Source organism: Zophobas morio, unplaced genomic scaffold, assembly GCF_036711695.1.
Source record: "Zophobas morio isolate AGI-343-1 ecotype UQ-CSIRO unplaced genomic scaffold, CSIRO_AGI_Zmor_V1 ptg000044l, whole genome shotgun sequence".
Lineage (NCBI taxonomy): Eukaryota > Metazoa > Arthropoda > Insecta > Coleoptera > Tenebrionidae > Zophobas > Zophobas morio.
Window position 1 is genome coordinate 10021831 of NW_026972149.1, and position 12451 is coordinate 10034281.

At 39.0% G+C, this 12451-nt stretch overlaps 1 protein-coding gene across 1 annotated transcript in view; it reads left to right on the forward strand.

The window, feature by feature from the left end:
- Window positions 1-9676, forward strand: part of LOC135141730 (uncharacterized) — a 43648-nt gene extending 33972 nt beyond the window's left edge. The window contains exons 43-52 of the mRNA XM_064073093.1: window positions 21-132; window positions 186-315; window positions 371-576; window positions 631-784; window positions 839-1546; window positions 1655-1776; window positions 2056-2167; window positions 7560-7691; window positions 8966-9165; window positions 9484-9676. Of these exons, the coding sequence (XP_063929163.1) occupies window positions 21-132; window positions 186-315; window positions 371-576; window positions 631-784; window positions 839-1546; window positions 1655-1776; window positions 2056-2167; window positions 7560-7691; window positions 8966-9165; window positions 9484-9555 (1948 nt within the window). The 3' untranslated portion in view covers window positions 9556-9676. The remainder of the gene's footprint in view (window positions 1-20; window positions 133-185; window positions 316-370; window positions 577-630; window positions 785-838; window positions 1547-1654; window positions 1777-2055; window positions 2168-7559; window positions 7692-8965; window positions 9166-9483) is intronic.
- The last annotated feature ends 2775 nt before the right edge of the window (window positions 9677-12451 follow it).

Consider the following 12451-nt stretch of genomic DNA (forward strand, 5'->3'; position numbering starts at 1 on the left):
AATGTTCATGTAAAATTCAGGTACCGCGTGGCGAAAACGAAATTTATTTTCGAACCATCCGACGGAATCATGTTGCTCGAACAAAAATTGCCCATGTCGTGGCATGCTTTCAACGAAACTCCTAAATTTCAAGTAAGATTCGATTTATACCGCACGTTTTCGTTTTAATGAACTTTTCTCGCCAGGAAATCCCCGAATTTCAGACTGTTTATACCATCCAGAAATATCTGACGAGCGCTCGCATCTCTTTCTGGGACTTTTATTACGATTACAAGCCTTACACCGAACTTTCAGGTTGGCTACCGCCCTTTAAAGGTCAGTCATCATCAAATTGGGTAAACGTGTCCAATACAAAACCTTTCATTTGTAGCGCAAGCGTTGTTGGTCGGATCAAGATATTATGTGACTTTCGATAGGAGATATTACGATTTCCGCGGAAGCTGCTCGTATCTTTTAGCGACAGATTATGTCGATCGCAATTTCTCGGTCGTTGTTTCGTACGATAACAACGCTAAAACACACGAACTGTTACTTCTGATCAATAACACCGTTGTCCATGTTAACGTTTTCGCAAATGTAGGTGAACGAAACGGTTACCCGAGTTAACCCGACTGACCCCTCTGATTTTAGACTGTCAAAGTTGGCGATAATGGAATAAGCTTGCCGGCACAAATTGACGACACATTTCTGTACCTCGAGAACGACATCTTCACGGCAGTGAGCCAAACTGGTTTTACTCTTGAATGTAACATGAAATTCGATCTTTGCGTATTCGAGGTGGCGGGTAAGTTCAAGCGAGATTACCACTCGACAAAATTGACTTACAATACTTTCTCAGGATGGTACTTTGGGAAGACGGCGGGTCTCTGGGGTACTATAAACAACGAACCGTCCGATGATTTCTTGACTTCGCAAAAAGTAAAAGCTAAACCGACCGATTTACGTTTGTTTACTGACAGCTGGGCTCTTAATAACTGCACGAGCAACTTGAATAACCATGTCGGGACTAGACCGAACCGTCGCATAGAAAGCTTGTGCAAAGAGTTCTTCCTTAGTAAACTGTCGTCGTTGACTACGTGCTTCGCGAAAGTCCCCAAAGATCCCTTCTTGAAGATGTGTCTTAATTACACCACCGAGAAAGAAGCGTGTTCGGCGGCGCTGGCTTATATTAGCGTATGTTCTTATTCCAACACGCCTCTTCGGATACCTGACGTCTGCGTGAAATGCTCTGCCCCGAATGGAACCCTTTTAGACGAAGGTGAGTTTATCCAGCTGAATCCTCCCGATCTGCCGCAAAGTGCCGATGTTGTCTTCATCGTCGAAGCCAAAGCTTGCAATAAGGATTTAAGAGCGAGAAAAAATATGGACTCGGTTATTGAAGCGCTACACAAGGAGCTAACCGAACAACGTTTGAAGAACAACCGATACTCGGTTGTGTTGTTCGGCGGCAACGGCGTCTATGACGAACCTCGAAGTCTGGTGGTCCATAACCGAGTCTTCGCGGACTGGCAACAAATAGTGCCCTATTTCGACTCAATCCCGGCCGGTAAGTAAAATTTTATAACGCCGAATAGATTTAAATTTAACTCGGGAAAATGTAGAGTCTGTATTATGTTCGGAGAGCGGCTCTAAATGATATGTCGTTTGGTTTTAGGTGACGGAAATTCGGATATTTTCGGAGCCATAACGTTCGCGATGGAATTGTTGTTTAGGCCCGGCGTATCAAAGAACTTCGTCCTGATCCCATGCTCGGAATGCAAAGACTATAATATGAAGGTAAGAACAACAAGAAAGCGAATCGATAATAAGAGCCAATTTGGAGATCGGACAGAGGCTGCTGCATATCGCAGCGAGTGCATCCGACCAATTTTTAAAATTGTGAATAGGTCGCGTACGTGTCGCGTGCAGAACCATGAGGTCAAGTCGATGCAATGGAAGTGGTTCGGTGGAAGAGTCCACTAAATCTGCCCCGACCACACTGGCCTTAATCCAAATCGCTGGCTCGAGACAAGACAGAGGGGTATAACACTGAGTTATTTTGTAATTGCTTTTCAGCTCGACTATGCCATCGTACACCAGTTGCTGTTAGAGAGCGACGTCACTCTGCACATATTAATGAACGAAGAATTTTCACTACCGAAGATGCGGGATAACAAAATTCCTTTCGGTAAGTATTTTTGTTCGCTATCTTAAACGACTCCGTGTTCGGGGAAAGTTAATTTGGATCGCCGAAGCTTTGAATTTAAATAGCCGACAAATCGTAATTCGAACTTCCCTAAATATATGATGCCGCGTACAACGATCTAGGGTGCCACTTGCATCCTACTGTAAATATTTACTAGCCGAGCGCTGATTTATTCAAACACCAGCGGGAAGCAAATGCGATAATCATTTTGGATTTATAGAAATTGTACAGCGAAAACGTTTTACTCGCAGAAGCCATTTTATTGTTATTACTGTCGGTGCAACTATTTGACCTGTGTCGACTGAAAATGTTGCACTGACATAAGTCGAACGTCACACCTTGCGAAACGTGACAACCTGAACTGCTCCATAATATATTCTCCGTGTATTTTATTATTCATTTTGAGGCCAATAGTTCATGTTCCAATGTAAATGTACGCTACCGTTTCAATAGTTTGTTGAAAAGGACCGTAATCGTCGTCATTACTTGTTTCAATAAAGGTACTGAATAAGGGTATTAAATTACCATTACAGAGCTTTAACATGCTTCACTAGATCCTCCTATCTTGATTCAGCTATCACAATATGAGATTAACACATGCATGTTTTTCTTCGCTAAAACTCAACAAGTGTAAAATCGTTTCATTGTTCTATAAATGAAGTTGTAATCTGCGAGTCTTTTGTAAAACTTTACGTTACGTATTTTACAAGCAAGCTTACAAATAGAGTGAGCTACAAAACAAACTACTTCTACTGATGACATAACATTAGTTTTACTGTGCATTTTACTTAATTTGTCGTCAGAAACATCTGTATACAACGTTTACATGTTTCGCCCACTTCTTGAAAACCCTAACCAAACTGATACATCACACACATGACATACGCACTACAACAGAAAAAATAACATTTGTTAGATAAGCTGATATTTCTAAATGTATCCTGGCGTCGTTTGTTAAATTCTGTTGTTCATTTATATAAAAAATTAATAACACAAAAATATCATCATTCTTTGTAAAAATCAAAAGTTCAAGATTTAAAACAGATTTACAAAATGCATTAAAAAAAATCTGGGACGGCAAACAGACAGACAGACAGACAGACGAAGACATAACAATGATTCTCGAGGGTCCAGGAGGTTCTAATTTGTGTCCAGTCGTAATCGTCGCTACCACAACAATTTATTTATGTATTTTTTCAGCCTGTCTAAATCAAAACACGTTTTACTGAGCAGTAATTGATTTAATAATCATGCTGAACATTGTTTTGACCGGTTTAGTTTTCAATAACGATCATAATAATAATAACTCGTGCCAAATATTGCCGCGACGTTGACTTTCTGAACTTTCACTCTTAATTAATTTCTTACGAGAATTTATCTAACATTTTGAAATTAAAAATCTTGTTCAATTTTTTCCAACTATGTGACCGAAGTACTTGTTTGAAGTTACTACAATATGCAAGTTAAGTTATTTAAACTTTACCCTGCCATAATTCATTCAAAAAAGTTAACCGCCGTACTAATTTGGATGTAAAAATGCTTAGGGCCTTTGGCGTGGAGCTCTCGATGTAGCAACTTAAAACACCGCCTTGCTTTAGGTCTTATAAAAATCATACCGTACTGTTTATGTTACGAGGTTTTCTATTATTCATAGGAAAAAAGCGCGATGGTGAAGTTTATAAAAACCTCGGGTCCGTCGTTTTTTAACTTCTAAGTTGAACAGTCAGTCCAAGCGTGTTAGCTCTACATGACGGACACAATTACCGGACAAAAAATTAAAAAGAAAACTTTCATCGAAACTGTTTAATTATAATAATTTATTCATTCCAACTGACTGTTGTAGAACTTTCGTGACATAATAGGTGTGTACTTTTAAAAACACACAAAACAATATGTACACATGTTAATGTAAATAAATCCGGTAGTTATGCATATTTATCAAGCGACGTCGCTAGAAATAAAAATTCTGTTCGTATTTTTTCACTGAAGTCTTTTTTAAAAACCAAGTCAGAAAGATGTATTCACGCATTTTGGTCAAACTTTATTTCAACTGTACTTGAAAAATATGTTTGTATAATGTTGTTAGAATTTGATAGTCTCCTTCAGACCGTTCGCGTACTTGAAACACGTAATTAGTAGAGCCATCAACATCGTTAAAGAATAGAATAAACAGTAACTGTTTTAAAGTAGCGCCCTGCGCTACACCGCTGGCACCGTCTGAACCAGACGGGAAAACCACAATACTCTAGAGGGATGTGGTGAAAATGAGAAGAAATAAAATTTCAGTTTAATGGATTTAAGGTTGAAAATTTAGGTTAGCCGAAGTGCAGTTACAAATTGGCTTTGGTAGCAATGCGGTGCATTAAAAGTGTGATTTTTGCTAGACATGATGTGTCCCCTGGAGTTATAAAATGCCGGTTGTGCTCGCAGAGATTTAATCTCGCCGTATGTGGCTCTGATTTTCCAGATAGAGTAAACAAATAGCAATCTCCAGTAATACACACTTTTCGTGCACGTGCTGCGCTATTCGCATTACAAAATGTGACCCCACGGTGTCTTTGCAATGGCCCAGCGGCGAACAATTCGTGTATCTTGGAAATTCATTGTGTATCTCATAGTATCACACATATATGCGTGCCCTAAGACTAAGCGACTCGACGCAGGCTTGCTCTGAAGCCGTTAATCTATTGTTGTGTAGTCTGTGTGTAAATGGAAAATAATAGAATCCGCGACGTTATTAATAAATTTGCATATGAAATAATTTGGTGTAGTGCATGTTGTGCGCGTTTGAATGTATTACGCGCCGTTAAATACCCAGTCTTTCGAGGTTCCTCTGCAAAAAATTAATTTTATCTTCATACCAGTAACTGGAACCACATTTGCGCATTTTTAACAATCCAGTTGCATTATGCATGCGGACTCAGTCGGTAAATCTCGGAAACGAGCGTGGAAGAATTGCGGCTTGCACTCGTAGCTGACGATGGGATTATACAAGTGCGGATTAGAATTTTTGTAGATAATAATTGATAAAGTAACTTGACTAATTAATTAGTATCTGAATTTCGAGCAAACTTTGCTTGTTGTAGCTGGTGAACGGAATAGGTAAGCGTCTGCTATCTGATAGAACCGCATAAACTCGATAACTAGGCGTCTCTCCGACGTACACTATAATTTCGGACGGCTATACGTAATGTATGCCGCACACCGGTGCATCCAAGCGTCATTCGCCCGTTATTACAAATGTTGACTTTAACCACAATAGTTAATATATTCATTCGTAGAGCATAATGTCGAAACCCGCAGGTTGGGGCACTCGACCGAGATGGTTCAACCATATGAATTTCAAGACACCGAAAAGCAATTTTTACAATCGAATCAATGCAGACGCCAAACAGTATACCACCGGGAGGTTTATCTGGGATGAACGCGATCGTCAAATATTCCCCTGAGTCAAAATCTAGAGTAAAATTTTGTGTCTTCTGTACCTGACAAGCGCAAAGTTTGACATATTTAACGCGTTATATATATATGTATACGAAAATTTTGCTTCTAGAAATATCATAAACTCAAAACATGTTCTTCACCTAGCGTTGTTTAACATATACTTCAACTGGGTGCCCAGAAACTACGAAAAAATTTTAGTAATCTGAAAAATTGAGTTTTTATGTAAAAATCCACAAAAAAATCTGGGAGATAGATTTCGATGAGCTGAATCGAAAAACATATCGAGTTACAAGTTTCGAACCAAATTTGAAAGTGCAGATCGAAAATTCCATTATCATGGTTGCATTTTTGTTAAAGAATTGTTTTACACAACTTAGGAAAAACTGATTATCACAAAATTATGAAAAAATTTTGTTTCTGCCGGAATGATACGTCTACCACGAAAAACAATCTTAAGTCGATTCGATTGTTTTCTTAATTTCCGGAAAAGAGTCAAAATTGTTGCCTAAAAAAATCAGTGAGATAAATTTCGATGGCTCAATCGATAAACATGGCGTGTTGGTGGTCTCGGACCAAGATTGCAGGCGAGCATCGAAAACCCCCAGAGCAATTACTTATTTAAAAAATCCCAAGTGGCATTAAACGACAGAATTTTACACGTTTCAAATATTTTTACTATATTTTCTGCAGTTTCAGCTACTTTTTAGGTGAAATTGATTGTTTTTTATGTAGTTATGATCTACGTTTTCCAACTTGATTAAAATAAAAAACATTTTTGTTAATTATCTTTCTCATATGTTACATTTTAATTGAACTATAGCAACATTAAGTCAGTTGTCTTGAGAAGTCTTTTTCGTCTACGTAAATCCGCTGGCCGAATGTAGTCTGCGTCCGTTTTCTCAAATCTTACACAAGAAGCGTTAATTTGATGAAATAAAAACAAATCGTTAAGACAGTCTTAGCAGCTGAAGATTGCTTTCTCATTCGTCACTCTTATGAACGAGGAAATTTATATTTCGTCTCCGACATTCTTTCATTGAGAGAAATAATACGTTATTACTTTTAAAAGAGAATCATGGAGCGAAGCGAGTTTTTTCATATTACTTCGTATAACAAATCCATAATTTGTTCCGAGATATTTTCAGCATGCAAAGTGAGTATTTATATTGCTTCTAAAAATGTTTAAGAAACGGCAATTTATAGGTCAAAAAATGTATGCGAAAAAAAAATGGCAACGTCAGAAGCGGTAGGGCAGAATAAAGATTCTGCAACAATGCGCTCGTAACATCTTGAAATAATACGAGTAAAACATCACTAGGAAACAAAGTCTACCTTGAATGGAAAAAATGCTGAAACTTGTCGAATTTGGAACTGTTCCAATCCAACTGTCAGTTTCAATCGCGCTCTTGATAATTGATAAAGATAGACGCAAAGAAATGTCGAAAAGCTGAGCATCGTGAAAGGTGTTTCCAGTGATCCGGAATATTGCAAGGTTTTTATCGTTAGTTCGACGTGATTGTTTAAATTTATGTACAACGTTGTCATTTAGTACGAAATAAAGTAGCGTTTGCAGTGAATAGGGCAGGGTTTCGTGGAAATGATGGAACAGGCTCAGCTGTTGTCACTGTAATAATAATGAACTTACTCACACGAGATTGTCGGAATTCCGTTAATATTCCGTTACAAAGCACATCAGGAAAAGGATTTAATGACCATTGCATAAAACACGAAACATGAAAGTGGCCGGCTGTGCCTACCGAGACTATCGGCTAACGAAATAAAATTCGGATGGTTTGGTTGTCGGTCGACGTGTTGCTGGCAATGACGTCAATTTGGAATGACCCTTTTCTTGTTTTCACATAACGGTCGTTTGGTTTTGTTTTAATGTTTGAACGATGAGATCGATGCTGAGGGTAAATTTTTGTTTCAGGGATCGGCGCGACGACTGCATATACGAAAAAGGATATTCGCGGTCTTATAGGCGACGCGGCTTTACGGAAGCAAGTCAGCCTTCCGAAATCTACTCTGGGCTATTGCGCGCCTCTGGCGTTAGAAACTAATGGTAAGTCTGTCTCTCTCGGCTGAATATATCCGATGCCATGGCACATGTAGTCCGAAATGGGCCATTCTCTCGGCGCGCCGCCGGTCAGGATCCAAGATAAACCTGATGTTCGCTGGCTACCGCCGTCACCCGTCTCCCATAGTCCCATATTCGCAGGACTCACAACGGGTTCTCGATTCGGGGGCTTCGATAGACGCACGCAACGTTTAATGGATATCTGAAGAAAACCGACGCTTTCCTCCTTTATTTTGAAAGCTCCTCGCACTTTAAATGTTTGCTCTCGACTGATCCTAATATTTACTAGTTCACAAATTCCGACCGTCTGATCGTGCACCCACATCACGCTTTATGAATACTAGCTTGTCTCTGGCGTCATATGTAAATTACCGTTCATTACGCCACGGTTCTATTAAATTAATCGCTTTATATCGATAATTCTCTGGATATAAAGCATTTACGAAGCCGGAAGAGGTCCTTTGTTTGGCGGGGTGTCGACGACGTATCTATTCTCGATTCGTGGCAAGCACTCAGCCGTCGTGCCCTACGGTTAAGGTTTCGATCTATCCGATCGCAATCTGAATCGGAATCCAAATGTATGTCCTCACCTGACCACCATCTATACATCTTACTGAGTGATAGATTGATGTATCGACCATCGTCTGCCGGCTAACTAGTTCTGGTACGTTACAGAGACCGTTTTCGCCGGCAAAAACCTCCAGCCGAACAAGAAAGCCATCGAGAAATTCTAGCTCTAGGTGCAAATGTAATCCGTAATTTTTGTTCTATAGACACTTCGCAGAAATCTTAACCAAACCGGCAACTCGGTAGAAATCACACATAAAAGTATTTAAAACCAACTTACCAGTATACGAAAACTAGATTCGACATACCCACGTCTATATGAACAAAAGACCTGCCGCATACTCACCGTATCATCCGAACCCTCGCAAACTACTCATCTTGTACTGAAACGTGCAGTCGAAAATTACCATTCTAACTAAATCGTTAATTAAAAACAGCAAACACGCAAAATTTAGTTACGCCATAATCCGTCAAAGATTTTAATTAAGAAAGAGTTTACAACTTACGGAAATTCATGCAACTAAGTTAAACGTGAATAAGTGAATTTCCTAGAATCTTGACACAAATTATCAGATTAATGGACGCGCATTTGTATATAAAAAAGCATGAGGGTGATCGGGCGGTCGAATTTTGTGTATAATGAATGGCGTTAAATAAATGAAAATATAATTAATAGTTCTGGCGTGTTTCAGGGACCATTTTCTGTGGCAAAAACTTGGAGTCGGACAAGAAAGGCAACGTCAAGAAATTCGCGACCGTGTTTGCGAAGCGAGTCGCCGCCTCGGCGAGACCCACTAGGTGCGTCGAGTGCGAATGCTCAGCTTTCGATAACGGGGTGTCTTCGATGGACTGCTACTCGTGCACTTACCCGACCAGGAGCAACATCGATTACGTACGTACCTACACACCGTTGATATACCTATTAAATCGTCGCCTTCAACCGCACGCGCTGCGTTTTGTAATCCTTCAGTCCAACAAATGGTACTTCTCCCGAACGGGATTGCCACTAAGTTGCCCGTTGCTACTTCTCATGTCTCACGCCCACTCTCAATTCAATCCAGAATTTATATCCTCACAAAATTTATACGACACTTCGTTGTCGACCCTTTTTCAAACTATTCATTTTCTACTTTATACTGTTCACTTTGCTTCAATCTTTCTCGAAAAAAACCCTCTTTAAAAATTATTAATTTTTTCGTAACGTTTTCAGATGTTCGATGAAGATCTAGCGCTTATGACGATGCAACCGGGCGACGATTTGCCGTCGATGGAAGCGCGATGATCGAAACCCCGAGATTTCTGTCTGCGAGCTTACTTATTTATATGTATGACGTAAACATATTTATAGTTTTTCAGCAAAATTTGTTACAGTGTAAATAGTAATAAAAACGATCTTAAATCGACGACATCTTTACTTCATGCACCTTAATGCCCTAAGTCTTTCCTAAGATAGCGATTGTTTAAGCTGACATTGATGTACGAGAATAATTTAGGTGATGTATAATATAATAAATAATAAAGGTTGTCAGTTCGGATATTAAGTAGGGTCGGTTTATGGGACTTGTACATGAGCTTAGTCACTGCGCCACCGGAATCCTGAACTAGTCCCACACACGCGTTCACTATTTATGAAGAGTATTTGTGTAGAGTTTCTAATTATGCACAATCTTCATTAAACACATATTTGTGATGCCAGGAGGAATATTCCGGAGCTTCAGCACATTTACTGACTTTCAATAATTACTCGGAACTCGGCACGCTCATAAGTGAGAGAGTGTCCTCCCCGCTTCACAGTAACGCCTTTTTTTTCTCCCCGATTACAATTGTTGAGTCTCTATTCGTCACAAAATTCCTTCTCCGTTTTATTAAATATTTAACCCCGGAATGGCGGAATCGACTCAGCAAAAATAAAAATAAGCGTCGCGATTAAGAAAAAGTGCAATAACGCCAACTCTCAATCCGACGAAAGTATTTTGCGGAGAAATCGTAGTCATTAAAGGTTTGAAATCTAAAATGTATTACGATTGACTTTTATTATTCAACGCAATTCAATTTCGTCCGTGTTCGTGAAGAAGTTCCGATGGGGAAAAACACGAAAGCCTTTGGATCCTATCTTGCTAGTTTAAGTACAAACAACGGAAGTTGAAGTTTGCATTAATGATCCAATTGTTTATTTTTCCAAGATGACATTTTGAAAAATTGGAACATTAGTATTCAAGTGAAGGCAGCCAGACAAACCTCGGAAAGAGGTTGAAAGTCAACCCTCGCGGGACCAGAGAGAACAATCTTTCGCATGACAACCAGCTTGAGTTTGCAGCAACCGTCGCCTCGCTCAAGGAGGTTCAATTCTCGTCACCTAGAAATTGAAACTAAAATACATAATAAAACTACCTGCACGGTGTTTTAAATTCCGGTGAAAGCGTCGCCGCTCTCGATTATAATTTATGTTTCCGTGTAGTGCAACAGAGGCTTTATGCGAGAAGATGGTGTACGCGAACTTGAGGAGTAAAGTAGTGATTTATTCGCACCAGGTATGAGAGGACAAGCTTATCTTTTGAATGATGGTCCTTGTTAAAAATCCGTAGCCTATTAGGATGTCGGTGGGGAGTACGCTGGCAGAAATACGGCTGCCCCGAACGCTGCCCCCCCGTCGGCCGTCCCGTAGCGATGCTCCGCTCCCTTGCTCCGTTTTCGACCTGGCGCGTGACAGAAGAGTTCAATCGTATTTGTGCAAGTACTGGAATGCGAAAGGTTGCACCCAGAAAACCAAATTGGACGAATTATGCTTCTAAAGAAAAATCGTCTCGTCCGCATCCCAATTGTCGAAAAATCAAAAATGGTCCAAAGGACATCATTCTATTCTCAACACTATTATTATTATTATTATTATTATTACAAACACACATGAAAATAATTTTGGTAAATAACAAAAAAGTGAGATCAAAGTGAGCTGGTATTAATTACGTAATTGTGTCAGCCGTGGGTTCGCGGCTTTCCTATACGTAATAAGCATAATACTGTCATGGACAAAAAAACGTCGAAATTAATACCTTCCCGTTGAGGGTTTTTTCGCATTAAATGAACACGAAAATAATTTTGTTATAGTACTAAAACTAAAGCACAGAAGAAAAAATCTGGCCCGTAAGATGCATTATGCGATGACAGTTGCGATGTGCGATTGCGATTCGCTATCGCAACTACTAACATCGCAACTTCCATGGCAACAGGGACTTGCGATATCGCAAATCCAACTTGAAATTGGCCCATTAGTCTAGACTTTTAGGGAAAGATTTAAGTTTGTAAGTTTTCGCAGTTTTATGAGACATTATTTAAAAAGACATTTAAGCTATTAGGGTAAATTAGGTACTTTTTTTTTAAATTGAAATAAAAAAATGAAGACAAAAAATTTAAAATTGTGTTTTAAAAGGTGACCGGGTAAATAATTATCTGCCCGCATGAGTGAGAACTCGCCCAGAAATTTCCGGAGCTACGACGGTAGAGTCTGGTCAGTCGCTGAGAGAGCGTTTGTAGTCGTGTGATTAACCTGACGATCCCGGAACTATTCAACCGGGTACGTTCAAAACACAAATGTAATCCGTTTTCTATGGGTGATTTGTGTTTTTCAGACACAAAAAAATCTTAAACAAATTAGCCGACTAAACTGTATGTAGTTATCTAAAGTACAAAATTGTTATAAACGTTGGACAAATTTTGTTTCAGAATAAATGAATAAAAAAAATTTCTATTTTACGCATTTTGACAGTACTTGTTTTAAGTTCAATTAGTAGGTCTGTGCAAACACGTGTCTGCAAAACTCATGAAAACGGTTGTCGCTGATCGATTTTAATTCAGCAAAAGCTGAAAAATTATTTTCTTTTCATTAGGAGAAATTGCAATTAAGTCAAGTTATTTTTTTATTATTTTCTTTCAATATTTAAATTATGTTGACTTAAAACTTTGAAAAATCCAGGAGCGAAACAAAAAATATCGACTTCTTGAATGTTTGTACAAATTTGTTAGTTAAATTACGCGGGAGACAAAAATATTCTTTTTATGTATAATTAAAATAAACAAAAATTGAAATATGTTAATATGGAAAGTTTACAGGTCAAAAAGTTGCAATTTCGTGTCCACCAATCAGGTGCATCGGTTTAGTTCCTCCCTCGGTATTCTGAAAC